Source organism: Engraulis encrasicolus, chromosome 15 (genome assembly GCF_034702125.1).
Source record: "Engraulis encrasicolus isolate BLACKSEA-1 chromosome 15, IST_EnEncr_1.0, whole genome shotgun sequence".
Classification (NCBI taxonomy): Eukaryota; Metazoa; Chordata; class Actinopteri; order Clupeiformes; family Engraulidae; genus Engraulis; species Engraulis encrasicolus.
Window position 1 is genome coordinate 24,339,253 of NC_085871.1, and position 19,965 is coordinate 24,359,217.

Consider the following 19,965-nt stretch of genomic DNA (forward strand, 5'->3'; position numbering starts at 1 on the left):
CCGATCACCATTTTTTGGCCCGATCACCGATACCGATCACCAAAAATCTTTATCTGCCGATTACCGATCATTGCCGATCACAAAAATGATTTCCTATTTTTTAATAGCCTATTAATTATCCTTATTGAATACCATTTCTGCCCATAAACCAATCAATCTTAATTTGCACATGTCTATTATTAGGCTATTATTATTATTATTATTATTATTATTATTATTATTATTATTATTATTATTATCTTTCAGACTAGTGTTGGTAATAGGCCTACAGTCTACAGTATTAATCAATGTATAAGTTATTGCATAGAATAACTAAACTATTTAAGATTGAATTGAAACTGAAACATTACATCAAATAGTCTTCCACATACGAGAACAAAACAACCTGTCGCTTTAAATGAGCAGCCTCGTGAGGAGAGCCCCTCCCCTCTCTGTCACCGTCCACAGTTGCAGTGCTCCACTACCGTTCTGAATCTCTCTCTCAAGTTTTAACCACAACTGTCGCCGTTTGGTGTTTCAGCGACTATCAAACGAATCGACTGACTGCCAATTACAACTTTGAAAACAATAATTGACATGTTTGTGCTGACAACGCGAAGTTGTGTTATGGTAAAAACTGTTATAAATTAAATTAATTATCCTGAGATTGCCCAGTGCTCTTTTTGAATGCTTAAATGTGTACATTAACAGTTTCTATGTTGAAATTGAATGAAATTTGAAGTTTATTTTTAAGGTTTTTCAACCAGCAAATGGCACTCTTTTGGCGGAATCACCCATAACGTAAAATGGCTCACTGGCGAGTACTCAATCGCAAATTACATTGTCAGGTAAACGGCGCATGGATCGGAAAATCAGATCATTGTTGATGCAGATATGGTTATGAATGGTGGAAATGAAGGGGGAATGGCGAAAAGTTATAGACAAGCAAAGATGCCTTCTTTTGGTGCAGTTGCAGCTGCGCAGAGCCAGCGCCTACATGCAGCGCCAGGTGCAAAGGCAAATGGTTGCGTGAGGAATTTAATATCTCTCGATCGGTTTTTTGATCGGCATGTTTTTCCGATCACCGATCAGGCTATTTTTGGCCATTATCGGCCGGTCATGATCGGCAGCCGAGCAATCGGAGCACCTCTAGAACTGACTGATATAGTTCAACTCATACAGAATGGTCAATAGGATGACCTTTAACCTGAAGTGCAATAACAATAAAATTGAGACCCTGTGTGTGCACTATGGCAGAGAAGTAAAGAACAAAACAACTTAGAACTTGGTCATCTAAAAAGATAAGAAAAAACGAGTAAAACAACATGGGAATCTAAGAAAAGAAGAAACTAAACTAAGATCAACTCATAGATCTCAAGAGTGAATAAAGAAACAGCTAAGAACAACTTGGACATCTCAACAAGAGCTTATCCACCAAGAAAAAAATCAGTGTCAAAATGGGAGAATTGTAGATATACAGTCCATAGACCCATTAATATGCAAGAGGCGTTTGGAGCTCCAAACAGAAGAAAGAACACTAAGATCAACTCAGAAATTCCAAAAATGAATAAAAGTAACAGCCAGGAGCCACTCGTAACATCTCAACAAGAGCTTATTCACCAAGAAAATTTCAGAACAGTGTCAAAAAGGGAGAATAGTCCGTATATGTACACTCTCAGAAATAAAGGTACAGAATTCATCGCTGTGGTAGTACCCTCAAGGGGAGTACCATTGCGTCGCTTGGGTGGTACCTAAAAAAACAGGTGACAGATGCACATTGGTCGACATTGCAAGAAACTGAACGCACCTCTTTTTTGGGGTACCAATCAAGCGATGCAATGGTACTCCCCTTGAGGGTACTGCCACAGCTACGAGTTCTGTACCTTTATTTCTGAGAGTGTACAGTATGAATATGCAAGAGGGCGTTGGAAGGTTACGAGGAGGAGGAGGAGAACTGCCTGTGCTGTGCTGGCAGATGAATCAGAGGTGTTGAGAGAAATGCAGATGGTGCAGACAGGAACAAACAAACAATAGAGCCAGTGGCCTTTCTCTCTTTCTCTCTCTCTCTCTCTCTCTCTCTCTCTCTCTCTCTCTCTCTCTCTCTCTCTCTCGCACGCTCTCACTCACCTGACTGACCTCAAATCTCTAGCTGTGCAACACACCACACTGATGTATTCCACACAACAGTGCAACACTCTTAGTAAGCCTGCCTACGCTATTGTACCTACCTACCTATTGTTCTCTACAACTTATCCTCCCTTGACATTACGGATGTCATAATACCTCTCACTCCCCAAATATATAGTACGTACAATAGAATACTTATCATTTCCAAAAGTTGCTGTACAAGCCCTTTGATACCCATCATCCACCAAAAGGTACAGTGTTCATACTGTAAAACATCCTAAACTGATGTCCACAAGCCTGATCTCATTGACCCTGTCTGTAACACACCACAGCTACCTAGTACTGTATGTGCATTGCACAGCACACTATAGAACATTTCCTTTTTCACTTGGCTTCATCATACAAATACCTCTTAATAACTATCGTCTCCCATATCACCAAAACTATCATTAAACACAATAAAGCACAATAATGTTATCAGATGGTCATAAAATGCTTAAATGGTTAAGGACACAATGTCAAAGAAACAAAGAATGGAGAGGGACCTCTCTCTCTCTCTCTGATCTCATTGCCCCTGACTCCTCAGGCTGTGGAACACCATCCTTGTACATACAATATTCTGCACTACCTACATTTTAATACCTACCACCCCCCAAAGTCATAGCTGCACAAAAGCGACAATGGTTTTCCACTACGTGTACAATGGGAGCATAGGAAAGGCACAAAGAATAGAGTGAGCGATTTCAATCTCAATCTCAATCTCAATCTTAATGTCAATTTCAATCCATCTCTCTCTCTCTCTCTCTCTCTCTCTCTCTCTCTCTCTCTCTCTCTCACCTCGTTGACCCCGACTCCCCGTGCAGTGGAACACACCCCACCGATGTACGCCACACTACTCCGGCCGTAGTGGAACGTCATGTTCCTGTGTGGAGTGGTAGAGAGAGAGAGAGAGAGAGAGAGGGAGGGAGAGAGGGATGGAGGGAGAGAGAAAGGGACGGAAAGAGAAGGAGTATAGTGAGTAAATAAGTGAAGCAGTAAGGGAGAGGACCAAAGATAGATGGAGGGTGGGAGAGAAATAGAGAAAGACTGAAAAAGAGATTATAGACAGAAAGGGAATAAGAATAACGTAAAAAAATAAATTAAGAAAAAGAGAGAAAAAGGTAAAGGACAGAAAAACAGAGAAAGACAAAGAGGCAGAGAATGACAAAAAAGAGAAAGAGAGAGCACAACAGAAAAAAAACAACAGTAGGGGAGCTAGACAGGGCTGAACTGCTGATCTGGCATACAGGGCACTTTCCTGGTGGGCCGCCAATCATCATGGGCAGATGCCTTTGTTTTTTTTGTTATTTTTGTTTTGTTTGCTTGTTTGTTTGTTTCAAATTTTCCCTCAGAGACCGGTCCACAATTTAGATGGGGCGACCCATCCTCAATAGTCTGTACAGTGGACTGTGCCCATCATAATTGTAGTATGGGATGGGGGTGAGGGGCTGGTCTATGCCCAAAATGCCCGGGCTGGTTTGTGGTTCCAGACCAGCCCTGGAGAGCTAGGGAAGTGCTGTGTCGCTAATGCTCTGTGTTAAATTATTCAGTTGAAAAGGTTTGCATCTGCAGAGCGCTTTATATTTATGTCCCAGCTGCAGGTTAAATAACATCTATGTGGACAAAAAAAGACACGAAACAAAAAAAAGTAGCAATAAAAATGTAATGAGAAACAAATTCACCTCAGCACTTCATTGTGTGTGCCAGTAAATAGAGTATTTTAGTTTCGCTCTTCCACAATGAGAAACTCAACATTGTCATCACAGAACTTCATTGTGTGTAGACAGTGTATCATTTTTGCTGTTACACAACCATAGCCGACCGATTGAAGTCATAGACTGTATACAAGTATTATTATATACAGTGTATGATTGAATTAGATTGTTAACTACTCCCTTGCTTTGGTCTTCCAACATTAGTCTAAAAATCTTGAGGTCGAGGGGTACATTGTCATTGATCATACAAAACCTGTCATTGATCATAAGATGAGCAGGAAGACATACAGTGACAGTTCATCAACGGTGAGGTGACAAAGTGGTAATGATTTACTGCAACATGACCACAGACAAGCCCTCTTTTTAAGAAACCTGCCCATTGAGCTGTTTAAAGCATTGGCAACTCTGCCAAACACTTGGCACAAATGGCACATTTTCAATATTTTCCACCGTCTGCCATTTTGCTTCAGCCAGTTTAAAATGCTGCCAGGTTGCCGCTCCAATCCACCGCCGGTGGCCAGACCAATCTTAATGACTCCTCATAAACTACCTCTGGCAGATTCAAACATTTTGGAAGACGGATATTTAATTACTTATATTGAAGAAAAAGGTCGAATTCAACAAAATATGAGGCCATCTGCGTAGACCTATATTATTCGATTGTGACCGGACTTATAGGTGCTGAACAAAAAAACGACAGTTTTTTGAAAAAGGTTTGCATACTCGTAAGGATTTTTTTATGCTCTTTTCTTCCGTTTTTTTCTCCCTTATTACCAGGATGAGTAAATAAACTGAAGACATACATATAGTCTACACATGTAAGCATAAAATCAAACGTAGAACATATTTAGAATATGCAAAATGTGTGGAAGAGATAAATAATTAGCCTGCAGAGCTGGGGCTGACTCAAACCCATAACTCCAGGTTACGGTAGGCTATAGTATAAATGTATTAGCTGCGTTGTTATGTAAAAAGCCACACAAAAAAGTATGCACGCACGCACGCACGCACGCACCCTCACATGCAAGCATGACTGATTTTACCAATAGGCAAACTAGGCAATTGCCTAGGGCCCTACCAAATATGCTCACTGCAGCAGCCCTCAATAGAAATGCCCATCAGCAAATAAAACCAGCAACATTTTGCCCAGAGCCCACAGTGGGTAAAACCGTAGCTGCAAACACACACACACACACACGCACGCGCACACGCACACGCACACACGCACGCACACACACACGCACACACACACACACACACACACGCACACACACACACACACACACACACACACACAATCTCTCTCTCTCTCTCTCTCATTTTCTCTCTTTCTCTCTCACGTGAAAAGGTGCACAGCGTCAGCGCCGAACTTGATGCTGCTCTGCCGGTATTTGGCAAAGTCCTTGAGCATGCTCAGTGGGGCCGTGCTCATGGGGATGCGGTCGCGCTCTGTCCAGATCTCCATGCCGACCAGAACCACACGCGTGTTCAGCTGCTCTTTGAACACCTACACAGTGAAAACCACCAGTGTTAGTACAACTCAAACAAAACAAAACAGGAGTTGAAATTAATTCAGTTTCAGATGAACTCAACTTTCAGATAACATTTGGTCCCACTCAAAAGCATTTTAATTTTACACTATGTTCAGTGTTGATTGTACTGAATATTGTGTAGTATTAAGCGCAGCAGAGTTGAAATTACAGTGTACTCTGGCCACCTGCACGATATTTACACTGATGTTTGATTCTACTGTTAGAGTTACTGTATGTGACTTTCAGTGTTGTAAATATTATATCTGGATTTATATAAGTTTACTCTGGAATATTGACACCCCATTTTTAATGTGAACGGACAAAGAGAAAAACACACACACACACACACACACACACACACACACACACACACACACACACACACACACACACACACACACACACACACACACACACACACACACACACACACACACACACACACACACACACACAGCATATCACAGCACAGCACACAAAACCACAAGAAACCTTCCACCCCCACCCCCCTGCAGTGTCTTACCGCATCAACAAAGTTGACCACTGACTTGGCAAAATTCTTGGTATGCTTTTTGGTTTTGTGTCTCTTGAACTGAAAGAGGATACAGAGCTGATGAGACGCTAGAACAAGGTGCTGACTCTCAGGTCAAAAGACAATAACAAGGTGACTGTGAATAACGGTCATCTGATATCACATTATTTGCATTGCCATGAAGTCAAGCATCCTAATAGTGCATGCACAGACATCGCTGCCATGCCAGACACAGCATCACCTAGTGGTGGGCTTGGGTTACTGCTGGCGGCAGATGACAGTGAAACAGTGTAATGGGAGACTATTGATTTGCGAGGACAGCCCCAATCAGCGCTGAAAAGCTTATTGATTAGTCTCCTGGCTAATTGAAATCGGAAAAAGGTGCATCTACCGTGTTGTGGTCACTGACAATCATGATCTCCACATACTTCATCTCCTCAAAGACATTACGGGGCATCTGTTTCAAGGAGAAGGACACCGAAAACAAAAGATAAACAACCGGTAAACGATCAGTGAATCCCTCTTCCTGGCAGGCAAGAGTGTACCACGCCCCCCCCCAGATTTATCACAATTATTATAGGACAACTTCTATTATGAAGTAGTATACAGTATATATGTATGTAATAATAATAATAATAATAATAATAATAATAATAATAATAATAATAATGATGATGATGATGATGATGATGATAATGATGATAATAAAAATAACAATACTCATCATCATCATCATCATCATCATTGTCTTCGTCATCATGATCATCATCATAATCATCATCACCATCATACATTTACATCATACAATATTATTACTACTACTAGTAGCAGCAGCAGCAGCAAAGATCTTAGAATAGAACCAAAATAAAGCATTCTAGGCTTCCCCAGGTTCAAATCCCTTATCAGAAGGAAGAAGGTGTTACTCACGGCTCGTTTCCTCCTACGTCTGAGCCAGGGCATGTCAGGTAAGCCCTCTGGCCCCGGCACGTCATCCTCCGCTCTGTCCTCTCTCTGGAGTCCCAGCCCTGTGTGCACACGGAGACCACAGTCCAGTCATCAGGGAACAGACATTAAAGGACAGCAAGGCACAGGGCTGGACTGGGCAGCCCTGGGCATTTTTGTGTGGCCCCTTCTGAATTGTGAGCCGATCTCTAAGATCATGTACAAAAACAACCCAACGGCATCGCCCCCAGAAGGAGTGTTGGTCCACTGGGAAATTCTTAGTCCAGCCCTGACCAGAAAGGCACTGCTTTCTAGGCAAAACCCATGTATCTGCCAAAAGGCAAGTTAATCCTCTGCTAGCCTATCTTCCAAAGCTCTACACCAGGGGTGGGGAACCGATGTGGGGAACCCGAGCCCCCCCATGTAATTTTAATGCTATGCAGCTTCACATGAAATATGACATTTTGTAATGGAACTTTAGAAAATACATTTGAAATACAATTAAGTTATATTCAGGGATCTTAGAGAAGGTGGGGTCTGTTTTGAAGGTGGCTGCTGTGTTCATAGTACGGCCCTCGGAGGACTTTTACAGCCCTCGGATGAATTTGAAGTGGCCCCTCTAATGAAAAAGGATCCCCACCCCTGCTCTACACATAGAGACCATTCATCAGGCAACAGCAAGGGCAGCAATGCAGATGTCTTTCATTGATAGAGGTAAAAAGCAAGGTATGCAAAACCAAGACATTATAGCTCTCCGGGTAAAATTGTCTTACCTAAGTCCTCTGAGTCAGCCAGTGACAGCAGTGAGGTGGCCCTGCGTAGGGTGTGGGGTCTGGCCTCCATGTCCTGTGGCGGAGAGGAGAGGGGGTGGGTTATGAAAGGTTGAGGCTTGTGAATTTAAACTGATTACTTGCACAGGGGGGCATTCCAAGAAGCTGGTTCAGTTGTAAACCAGGTTACGTTAACCTTGAGGTTGTGGTAAATCATGCAATAGAAGAGCATGGAGTCCTCCGGCAGGCTATTAGCACTTCCTGTAGGCTAACTTAGCCAAGTTTACCACTTCCTGTAGGTTAGCTTAGCCAGGTTTACCACTTCCTCTAACAGTGTTCTTGGCATATCCCACAAGTTACTTGTTATTTGTTTTTAAAATTGGAGTGGTGGGCAGGTGTTTGTTGGAGGTTGGGGGTCTTGACGGTTAACACATCACTTCAGAAGACTGCAGCACTTCAACATAATGTTGTCATTAAAAATATTCCTGTACAAGCAAACTAAAGAAAGGCAACGCCAGAAAGGTGCAACGAAAAAGGTATATCACATGTCAACAGAGTTAAGTGTTAATTTGCACCGGTTACGTCATCTGTTTTCATGAAACATCTACCTAATTATAAAGAGAATCTAAAGCATTCAAAAGAGATTCGTCATGATATTTTTTTTTGCACAACAAGGACAAAATGTAGGGTCGTCTGAGGCCAGAGCCATTACCGAGAAGTGAGTCTGCTTGAGGGGTTCGATGAGGTACACATACTGCCCGTCATCAAACATCCCACTGATTCACAGAGGGGGAGGAGAGAGGGAATAAGGTTAGAGAGAGAGAGAGAGAGAGGGGGGGGGGAGAGACAGAAAGAGAGAGACAGACAGAGAGAATGTTATAGCAGGATATATATATATACTGTATATAGATCAAGTCAGGGTTCTTTCAAAAACACATTTACAGCATAAGTAACAAATGTTCACAAAAGTGCTATGAGAGAGAGAGAGAGAGAGAGAGAGAGAGAGAGAGAGAGAGATACCGAAAGAGCTGGAGACGGGTAAGAAAAAAAGTGATGGAGTAAAAGAACAAGAGGAACAAGAAAGATAGAGGAAAAGAGAGGAACAGAGGACAGACAGAGAGACTGAGAAAAGTGAGCATTGAGAGAGACAATGACAATAAGACAGAAAAGAACAAGAGGTAGAATGTGTATAAAGACTGACACAATCTTCAGATGAGCAAGTAAAAGTCTGCACATCCCACCTGAGGCCAGGTGCAGGACAAAAAGGCATAGGCCTATCTGACAATATAAAGTGTAGAGTCTGTGCACTGCAGCTCCGCTTTTAAGGTTTATTCAAAACGTGACGTTTCGACCTATCATATGAAGACTATGCCTGATGAAGACCCTAATGAGTCGAAAATCTTGAATAAACCTTCAAAGCGGAGCTGCAGTGTGACATCTACTCTTTCTGACAACACATGAACAGTACAGTGCAGCTTCTTCTCAGTATAGCAGGCGTAGGGAAGTGTTCTCAGCAGGGGTGGTCTTACTGTAAGCCATTGCAGGTGGACAAAGCCACTCGTGAAAAGTCCTTTCCCCGCACTTGGCCATGGTAGTAGCAGTGCTCTCCTCCCTGTGTGGAGCGAGCACACACACACACACACACACACACACACACACACACACACACACACACACACACACACACACACACACACACACACACACACACACACACACACACACACACACACGTGTGCGCACGCACGCATGCACGCACGCATGCACACACGTACAAAAAAACACACACACATGCAGGCACGCAAAATATGAACACACAAACAAAACCACAAGCACACACATGTGCACACAGATTTACCAAACTGACACTTAATCAAGTCAATAGACAGATTATTTGTTAGCAGTTGATTACAATGGAATGTTGTTATCTCTTATAAACTACATTTTACTCATTTTTGTCCATGGCCACTCTGCAAGCTTTCTCTCTCTGTAAGGCAGATCATTAAAAAGACTGTCGCTATTTACATTTTTTCCCCCTGTATCTCCATAAACTACATTTTATTCATTTCCAGTACTGTAGGTACTGGCCTGGCCAGCTCTCCTTCTCTGCTATGCAGGGCAAGGCACCGAGTGGCATATAAATGGTCTTTCCAGAGGGGGCAGCTCCACATATTAAAAACTTTTAATGGACTGAGACCGAGGGTGTCCGTATCTGGATCATCGTACCTTTGACAGCACAGGTTTGCCGTCCTCAAAGTGAACCTCCACGTAGTCTGAGGACAGCAAGTCACTGCGGAATAAAACATTAAAAAAGACATCAAGGTGAATATGGTAATGTATGGGTTTGATTATTGTTCTTGTTTTTCTCTTCTGTAAAAGCTTTAAAGGTGCACTGTGTGCACAAATTTGATCTTTTCATCGATATTTACTGAGTAATAAACTAACATTTACTGGTAGTAAGTTTTGCAGATAAATGTACAGTAAGTTTTGCAGCTTAATGTCTATTTCTGGAAATTCAAAATGGCAGACATGGAGGAGATCCCAATTTTCATGGATGAAAAGAGCAATTTTCCCAGCCATAATGAATACTTAGAATTTGATGGTGGTGGTAAGTATTTGTGAAAAAGGTAACATTTGCGAATGGGAAGCATGAATTCTGGAAATAAACTATTACAAATATTACACAGCCCACCTTTAAGCAATTTCATTTTGAAAATATAACCGTGGCTTTCCACATGAAGTCATTCCATCTCTTCTCGCTATGATGTGATAATAAGCCATCTCCCACACACACACACACGCACGCACGCACACACGCACGCACGCACGCACGCACACACCAATCTCCCATCTACTAAAAAAAAACACTAAAATGCTTACTTCCACTTGGTCTTAACAGACTTCTTACAGAATTCTAATGAGGATAAATGCGTGTGCGGTTTGCCATCCTATATGCTGATGTAAATAGCCTTTCTTGGGGTGCTATGATGTAGGCCTACATCAAGGAACAATCATGGACAATGGGTGGGTTGTCGTTTGAAATGTGCAGAGTGACAAGTAGGGCCTCTGAAGTTATGCTCCGGAGAGATAAAAGGGATACTACAGTAGAAGTGAGTTGTGCTTTTTTTCAGCGAGACAGCGACGGGAGGGGAAGGAGAAGGTAGAGGTGTCAAAAGGAAAAGTAAATTTATCGTGACATGTGCGGCCCAAGTACAATACTAGCACATGATATTACATAGCTGTTACACCAGTCACTCCCCATTGCACCTAATGAAGTAGATACACTGAAACTAGATACTCTCACTACAAATTTGATCCAAACAGTGCAAAGACAAGTACAAAGGTCTGTGAAAGACAAGTACAGAGGTCTACAATAGAGTAAATGGTGTAACAACTACGTAATGCCATGTGCTAGTGTTGTTACACCACAAAAGTATTTTTACTTTTACTTTTGACACCTCTGTACAAAACATATTGTATACTCTGACCGCGACACATAAGAATCAGGCTCATCAGAATGGCAGTCAGAGCATAGCTACAACTACCAGTATATGGATGGACATGCCTAACCTGGTTCTCACCCAATGGTTACCAACCATCTGGAACATTGACAGGCGCTTAGCTCTGGAAAGGCGCGGGTGTGTTCAAAACAGCTCGAACCTGATTGGAGAATTCACATGGCTTTTTTTGAATCACGTACTACTTCAACCACTGACTTGTATATGCCCCGCCCCGCGATCTCGCCCCACGATTCTGATTGGACAGGCTGTGAAATACCTTATTCCGTTCGGGTTCGTCTAAGATTTCCAGACCCTCGTGTGAGCTCACAAAGTTTAACGAAGATGCACAAAGCACAAAGGGTCTGCGTGAGAGCCAGGCTAGGACATGCCAGACTGTTTATTGTCATCTCAATTTACAATCCGGTGTTGAATGCAGTATTTCAAGACCAAAGATGACCTCAACGGTGCCAGGGGACTATGCATGCCATTGCATAACATTGCAATGAGGCTTGTGTCATTGGAGAATATTATGAGTGGTTTTCTGTTGGGAAATGCTCAAAAACCTGTCAAAGGTCCGGATTGGGAAATTGGGATGAGTGTTTTTTTGGCGACACAGCTGAATATGAGAATTGAGGAGAAGTGCAGGCGCAGTCGTACACACACAAGCACGCACGCACGCACACACGCACGCACGCAGGCACGCACGCACGCACACTACACATGAAGTGTGATTCATTTTACACATATGTACGTTTGCCTTTGCACACCTGCACCTGCGAATTTGCATTCCACAAGCACCATACAAAAATAGACACGCAAACAAACCAAACCTACCTACACAAGCACACACAATACAACTCAACCAACAACCCAGCCACCCACCACCCACACAACTGCACACAATCCACCCACACACACAACCCACGGCGCTCATACACCTGTCCACATACAGTGCAATGCACCCACGCACACTTACTTGTTTAAGGAAAGGTCCAGGGTAAAGGTGGACCCAAAGGCATCTAGCTGAAAGCTTGCCTGAGCCAAGTGGATATCCTGGTGGAGATGGAGAGAGAGAGAGCGGGGGGGCAGAGAGATAGAGACAGACAGAGAGAGAGAGAGAGAGAGAGAGAGAGAGAGAGAGAGAGAGAGAGAGAGAGAGAGAGAGAGAGAGAGAGAGAGAGAGAGAGAGAGAGAGAGAGAGAGAAAACGCATCAGACCAGGCCTGAGTCAGCCTGCACATTTACACAGGCATGACTGAAACTTTGAACTCCACTCTTTTTTCTTTTTTTATATACAGTATACTGTATTCTGGCAGGAGAAGCTAGGGACTAAAATTCCCATTGCCTCCTACGCAACACAGAAAAAGAGAGACAGAAACAGGAGAGAGATGGAGAGAGAGAAGAAGGGGGGAGAGCAAGAAAGAGAGTGAGATGGAGAGTATGAGAGAAACAGGAGAAACTGAAACGAGAGAGAGAGAGAAGGAGAGAGAAGTAGAGAGAGAGAGAGAGAGGGAAATAGAGAGAGAGAGAGAAATAGAGATCAAGAGAAAGAGAAAGACAGAAAGAAACACACACACCCTCACTGTAAGGACTGCATTGCTGTACAATAAACTGACTCATTTTGGAGGCACTCTGGAAATCGCAGTGATTCACACAGTGCAGTGAGCATACATTTTATCGGCACCGTCCGGGGCTTGTGTGTGTGTGTACGTGTGTGCGTGTTTGTGTGTATGTGTGTGTGTGTGTGTGTGTGTGTGTGTGTGTGTGTGTGTGTGTGTGTGTGTGTGTGTGTGTGTGTGTGTGTGTGTGTGTGTGTGTGTGTGTGTGTGTGTGTGTGTGTGTGTGTGTGTGTGTGTGTGGCAGGCTTCAGAGAGCTGACTCCTTCTTTGGCCTCAAGCTCTGCAGTCAGAAGGAGATATATATACCAGCTACACTCGCACTTGTGGTGTGTGTGTGTGTGTGCGTGCGTGCGTGCGTGCGTGCGTGCGTGCGTGCGTGCGTGCGTGCGTGCGTGTGTGTGTGTGTGTGTGTGTGTGTGTGTGTGTGTGTGTATGTGTCTCTGTTTTGTGTGTGTGTGGGAGGGGGGGGGACCTATAACAACACAACTGCAACAACTACAACACCACCACCAACAACATCAACTACAACAACAACAACATGACACAGCACCACACCACACAACCCAACACCACCACAGTTCAAAACAACACAATACAAGACACCAAAACACCACAACCTCACCACACCAAGGCACAACACAGTAACATAAAAAACAACAACAACAACAACAACAACAACAACAACAACACACCACAACTCAACAGCACAGCACAATACAACACAACACAACACAACACATCAAAACTCTAGACAACGGCATCACCACAGTACATAGCGCACACAATACAACAAAACAGCCACGCAACACAACACAACACAACACAACACAACACAACACAACACAACACAACACAACACAACACAACACAACACAACACTGCACAACACAACACAACACAACACAATACACCCCACTGTAGTAGACTGTACCATAACACAACAGCACAACAAAACACAGTGCAACACAACAAAACTCAAGACAACAACACAACACAACACAACACAACACAACACAACACAACACAACACAACACAACACAACACAACACAACACAACACAACACAACACAAGAGCACCACCACAATACAGCACAGCATAGCACAGCACAACACAATAAAACACCCAGGCAACACAACACAACAACAACTTCTACAACGACAACGACAACAGCAACACTGCACAACACAACACAACACCAACACCAACACCAACACCAACACGACTCAACACAACACAACACAACACAACACAACACAACACAACACAACACAACACAACACAACACAACACAACACAACACAACACAACACAACACAACAGCAACACTAAAGACAACAGCACCACCACAATACAGCATAGCACAGGACAACACAAGAAAACACCCACAAAACACGAAACAACACAACAATTTCTACAACAACAACACAACACATCACAGCATGACACAACACACCATAACACACCACAGAACAACAGAACACTACACAACACAACATAACTCAACACAACACCATAACACATGCCACACCATAACACACGTCACACCACAACACACCACACCACACCACACCACACCACACCACAACACAACACAACATAACACAACACAACACAACACAACACAACACAACACAACACAACACAACAGAACAGAGGACAACAACAACAGAGGACAACAGAAACACAAAACAAGACAACACAGCAAGAGGACAACTCAACACCATTTCCCTTCTGCTTGTCGGTAGCCAGAGAGGAGCAATAACACTGTGCTGCTTCGTTCGGTGACTTGACCTCAGAGATTCAAAATCGGAGAGACATGTTTCCGGAGTAACTGGGACATCTCTTCATCTACATTCTACATCATTAAAATAAGTTGTCATGTTCATTTATTTTTATATATGACATTACATTCAATATCTATTTAAACTTGCCGATACATGGTGGGTTTTTTGGAGTATTTTACTAAGGGTAGTAGATCACCATGATCCATGAGAATAGCCCACCAAAACCATAGAAGCATCCCCCACCAGAACTTGGGAATTATTCGGGACATCTGGACACCCCATAGCTACTAAAACTATAGTTACTAAATGGGAGTGTGGACATCTGGACACCCCATAGCTACTAAAACTATAGTTACTAAATGGGAGTGTGGACATCTGGACACCCCATTGTTACTAAAACAGCTCGGACGGACGAAAAGACCAACCTCAGCTCAAAGCTCTTCATATTCCCTCGAACAGACTCCCAAGTTGAATACAGCAACCAAAGACACTGTGTGTGTGTGTGTGTGTGTGTGTGTGTGTGTGTGTGTGTGTGTGTGTGTGTGTGTGTGTGTGTGTGTGTGTGTGGAGGGGGTGATGTGGGAAAAAAGGGGTGACGCTGCACTCCCACATTGCACTCCTGCATCTTCTACCTGAACTCTTCAGTGTGTATGTGCGTGTGCGTGTGTGTGCGTGCGTGTGTTTGTGTGTGTGTGCGTGCATGCGTGTGTTTGTGTGTGTGTGTGTGTGTGTGTGTGTGTGTGTGTGTGTGTGTGTGTGTGTGTGTGTGTGTGTGTGTGGATGTGGTAAAAAAAAAAGGGGTGACGCTGCACTCCCACACATCTCCCATCTGAGTGTGTGTGTGCGTGTGTGTGCGCGTGTGTGTGTCCATATGCGTGCGTGCATGGGGTGCTATGGAAGAAAGGGGTTATGAGGAACCACCAGGCTAAAGTGGGGTGATGTGCCCTCTAGTACACAATGCAGGCCTGAAGACACAAAGACCTAGTCACATAGACGTAGCCAGGCTGTGCCCTCCTAGTGACGAAACACTTTCAGCGTTGCAACTAGTCAGGTCAAGAGCAATGCAAGTACTTTCTGAGTTTCCGCAAATACGGGAACTCCTCCCACTCCTCCTCGGTAAGGAAACAGCCATAAGCAAACCAAGGGAGGCGGGTCAACCATGCCGTTTGGGTAATGTTAATTGTTATGCTCTTGGTCAGACCAAGTCTCGAAGAGATTTGAACGTTGATGATAATCAGACTAACACAGACAGCAAAAACAGTCCGTTGAGTTACCATTGCTGCTTATTACCGTATATGTTTGCTTTCGTCACCATCTTGAAAACAGCTGCATACTTTTCCCCTGCTCTGACAGCAGGAAACCAAGTGTTTTTCCTCTCCTCTCCTCTCCTCTCCTCTGCCTTCCTTTATTCTCTCTCTCTTTTACTCTTCCTCTCTCTTTCTCTCATCTCCTCTCTTTGGCTCCCTCTCTTTCTCTCCCTCTCTGCCGAAAGGGGACATCAGACGACCGTTGACTATGAAACAAATTGCATTAGGTAAGTGCTCGTAAACTTATTTACCCCCAATCTCATCGGCTCTTGTGTTAGGCTTTGGTCATACGAGATACGTACATATGCTGCAGTTGCATACCTAATTATCATTCTGTGTCATACAGTGAGTGAGAGCATCACCCATTCCATCTCATGTGCATTTGTACTTAATTCAGTTAGATGTGTCGCTGTTCGCTCCTCTGCCGAACGGACTCGGATGTTCCCAGCCCCTGAGGGTTGGAAAGCATCCTTTTAACCTCTCTCTCCCTCCCTCCCTCCATCCCCCTCTCTCTCTCTCTTTTTCTCACGCACATTCTCTCTATCCCTCTCTATCCCAATCTTGTTCTCAGTTTCCTTCTCTCCCTTTCCGTCGTTCTCTCTCTGCCGCCCTCTCGTTGTGTCTTTAACTGTGTCTTTCCCCCCTCTTTCTCTTAAAATACTCTCTCTCTCTCTCTCTCTCTCTCTCTCTCTCTCTCTCTCCGCTGCCCTCTCGTTGTCTCTCTAACTATGTATTTCCCCCTTCTTTCCTTTCCCTCTCTCTCTCTCTCTCTCTCTCTCTCTCTCTCTCTCTCTCTCTCTCTCTCTCTCTCTCTCATGCACCACCTGACATTTTGGAGGTGGGCATGAAAAGAGAGGGCTTGCGAGAAGAAAAACTGCATGTTTTGCAGAAAAATGCCAAAGTGTGCTCTCCTCTACGTGTGAAAATCTGGGCAGGAAACTGCAACTTTTGCTATTAAGCATATGTGTCGACACTACTGTTTGTGTCAGGGGTAGTGTGTGTGTGTGTGTGTGTGTGTGTGTGTGTGTGTTGGTTTACTGGGATGGAAGAGAGAGCTGTAGCAATATTCCCTTTGGCAGAGTGGCTATGAACAGCACAATGCAGCATTTCCCACAGTGCTCTGTGTGTGTGTGTGTGTGTGTGTGTGTGTGTGTGTGTGTGTGTGTGTGTGTGTGTGTGTGTGTGTGTGTGTGTGTGTGTGTGTGTGTGTGTGTGTGTGTGTGTGTGCGTTTTGTGGAGGATGGAGAGATCTTAGCTTCTCTCTTCAAACCCCCAATACTCAGAGCCAGCACAGGAACATATGAGCACCAACAGCAAAGGGTCTATACACTAAAGCACACAGGATTAACCAGTCCCAAACAAACACCAACACATTGCCATCTCACCTGGTCCTGGGAGACCTGGTTTCGTGCACGAGTGTCCAGGTCATGATGGGTGCTCTCCGACTCCTCGTTTAGGTAGTAGATCAGCCTAGCGGGGTAGGTAATCGTGACAACTTGGTCCAGCCCCTGGCGTGTGGTGGTGCTGGAGTTGGCGCTGTCCGGTGCTGAAAAGGTCGGCTCTGCTGGCTCAGGAGCGGGAGGAGGAGGAGGTTCGTCTGACGCCGTCCTCGCGACAACGTCCACATGCTCAGCGCCCAGGGAAACTGGGTTAGAAACAGCAGCACAGCAGCACCTAGTTACTGACAAGGCCTCCAGATTTGAAAGGGTTTTCGTCAATTATACATGAACTGGAGCCAGAAGCTGCAGCAGCACTCCCTGACTGCGCAGAGTGAATGTGAAATGCACCGTTTCCTTTTGCTGTCGTGAGCAAACTAACATCCCAATGTAGCATGAGCAATTATGAAAAACCTAATTACTGCCAGCAACGCTATTTGAGTTGATATTGACAAATCTATTTTTGTTTAAGGGCCGGGAAGAGTAAATGCATGCTGATAGGGGAGAACAGACGACCGTCGACTATGAACAAATTGCATTAGGTGAGTGCTCGTAAACTTATTTACCCCGAGTGGGCAATCTGATAAGCTCTTATTGTAGGCCTTGGCCATACGAGATACATATACAGCTGCATAATTATGTCATACACAGTGCACGAAAGCATCACCCATTCCGCGTCACGTAAATTTGTACTTAATTCAATTAAACATCCCTATGTGTCTTTTCGCTCATCTGGCGAACGGGCCCGGATGGTCACAGCCCCTGAGGGTTGGGGAATCATCATTTAACCTCTCCTTCCCTCTAGATACGCTTCGTAGAAACGTCTGTTAGGATAAATAAACACAAAAATCTAATATTTTTTTATGTCATCAGCACCAGGCCCTTGGTGAGGTCCTCAAAGACTGGTATTCCGGTGTGATTCCAATCAGTATGCATCTTTAACCGGGTTTATCAAGCGGGGGTCTCCAGCCGCGCCTGGTAAGTTACCAAACGAAAACAAACCTGAATACATATCGCCTCTTACCATCATAATTATGCACACCTGCCAGCGAATAAAACGCGTATGGGCAGCAAAGAAAACAACAGCAAATTAGCGCAAACAGGTTATTTTTTACATACCCGTTGACGTTGAAGCAAATGGGCATTGCAAGGCGAGGAGGATGCTGACGACCAGACTCAGAAGGAATATCAAATGCATGATTCATATTTGACGGCTGTAAAATGACATTAGCGTATCAATGTACAGCAGAGCTCAACGCGGGTCATTTTTTACACCACCGAGCTGACACGTTCTGTCGAAATCTTGGCGGATCCTCCTGGAACGGGAAGAAGAGGTAAATCCTGCGTATTGCATTTGTGACGGAGGGGTGGGGAGCGCGGTTAGACAGCGGAGGGTGGAGGTATATGCAGCCTGGTGGTGGAAGGAAGGCGGTGGCCAGGAAGCCTCATATGATCATCATCGGGGGGTAGCCTGCGACTGCGCAAGTGCAGAGGTTCTGTGACATTAGCATCTCTCTCTCTCTCTCTCTCTCTCTCTCTCTCTCTCTCTCTCTCTCTCTCTCTCTCTCTCTCTCTCTCAGACGCCTGTATCCACGCAATGGTCGCTGTCACACCTCAGAGCATTTGGACACGCCATAAATCTCAGCCATAGATAAGGCGAAGGCCCTTGCGTCTCTCTGCCTCCTGACACCCCCCAGGCAAGAGAAGTCGTTGGAAATTTGTTAAGCTTGGCCGACAACTACTAGCCTACTACTACTACTACTGGATAATAAATATGATACACCACCTTATTTTCATAACATTACTTAAAAAAAAAATGTGACATTACCCTTAGGTGATGTTTTTAAAATATATATATAATCCAAAGCGGTATAGGCCTACTACAGGGTGCTGGTTTATAGTCCCAGGAGGAGCAATGGGGTTGGGTGCCTTGCTCAAGGGCACCTCAGCCATGGGTAGAGGGGAGTATAGGGAGACCACTCCCATTCTTCCCTACTGGGATTTGAACCTGCAATCCTCTGATCAACCAACCAACAATTAGGCCATCGCCATGGCTGCCCTCACATTCATTTACCATTTATTGGTAAAGCTGTGCCATAATGCCCATGGGTTCTGCTTTTTTACCATCTAAATATTGCTAGGCCTACAGACTTACACACACACACACACACACACACACACACACACACACACACACAGAAAATAATATGGCTTTTGAATCTTGAATGTCCGCCTATCGCAGTGGTGGTAGAAGTGTTACCAACATGTTTATTACTAGGCTAACTGATCAAATCAAATGATGAAAAGATCAAATTTGTAAAATGACAGCATGCATTTTGAATCATACCATACCATCATACCATTGCCGCCTGCTTCTTAAACAGGGCTTTTCAATATGAGATGGACAACACAGAGGTGCATTTCTGGAAAGCGTAGTTGTTAGCAGCTAGCAACTTTGGTATTGCCAATGTAAATGGCATTGCAACCAACAAAGTAGCTAACATAGTTAGCAACTACGCTTTCCAGAAATGCACCCCAGGATTGTTCAGGGGGACAAGGGCGTTAGCTGACCCAATGCTATACAGGGGCACAGTATGGCACCGAGAGGGCGCAAAGCACAAGAGCAAAATATTTTTTTGCAGTTGTTTATTTTGAAAAGCTTGTAAATTAATAATATTAGTG

The 19,965-nt window shown here is 44.1% G+C and overlaps 1 protein-coding gene across 1 annotated transcript in view; it reads right to left on the reverse strand.

Moving 5' to 3' along the window:
* The window catches only part of adam23a (ADAM metallopeptidase domain 23a), a 45,925-nt gene extending 27,152 nt beyond the window's left edge, over positions 1 to 18,773 (reverse strand). The window contains exons 1-12 of the mRNA XM_063217952.1: positions 18,403 to 18,773; positions 17,233 to 17,492; positions 12,113 to 12,189; positions 9,863 to 9,926; positions 9,166 to 9,248; positions 8,349 to 8,412; positions 7,640 to 7,712; positions 6,852 to 6,949; positions 6,316 to 6,381; positions 5,916 to 5,984; positions 5,201 to 5,367; positions 2,944 to 3,028 (exon numbers count right to left, since the gene is read on the reverse strand). Of these exons, the coding sequence (XP_063074022.1) occupies positions 2,944 to 3,028; positions 5,201 to 5,367; positions 5,916 to 5,984; positions 6,316 to 6,381; positions 6,852 to 6,949; positions 7,640 to 7,712; positions 8,349 to 8,412; positions 9,166 to 9,248; positions 9,863 to 9,926; positions 12,113 to 12,189; positions 17,233 to 17,492; positions 18,403 to 18,481 (1,185 nt within the window). The 5' untranslated portion in view covers positions 18,482 to 18,773. The remainder of the gene's footprint in view (positions 1 to 2,943; positions 3,029 to 5,200; positions 5,368 to 5,915; positions 5,985 to 6,315; positions 6,382 to 6,851; positions 6,950 to 7,639; positions 7,713 to 8,348; positions 8,413 to 9,165; positions 9,249 to 9,862; positions 9,927 to 12,112; positions 12,190 to 17,232; positions 17,493 to 18,402) is intronic.
* Between the last annotated feature and the right edge of the window lie 1,192 nt (positions 18,774 to 19,965).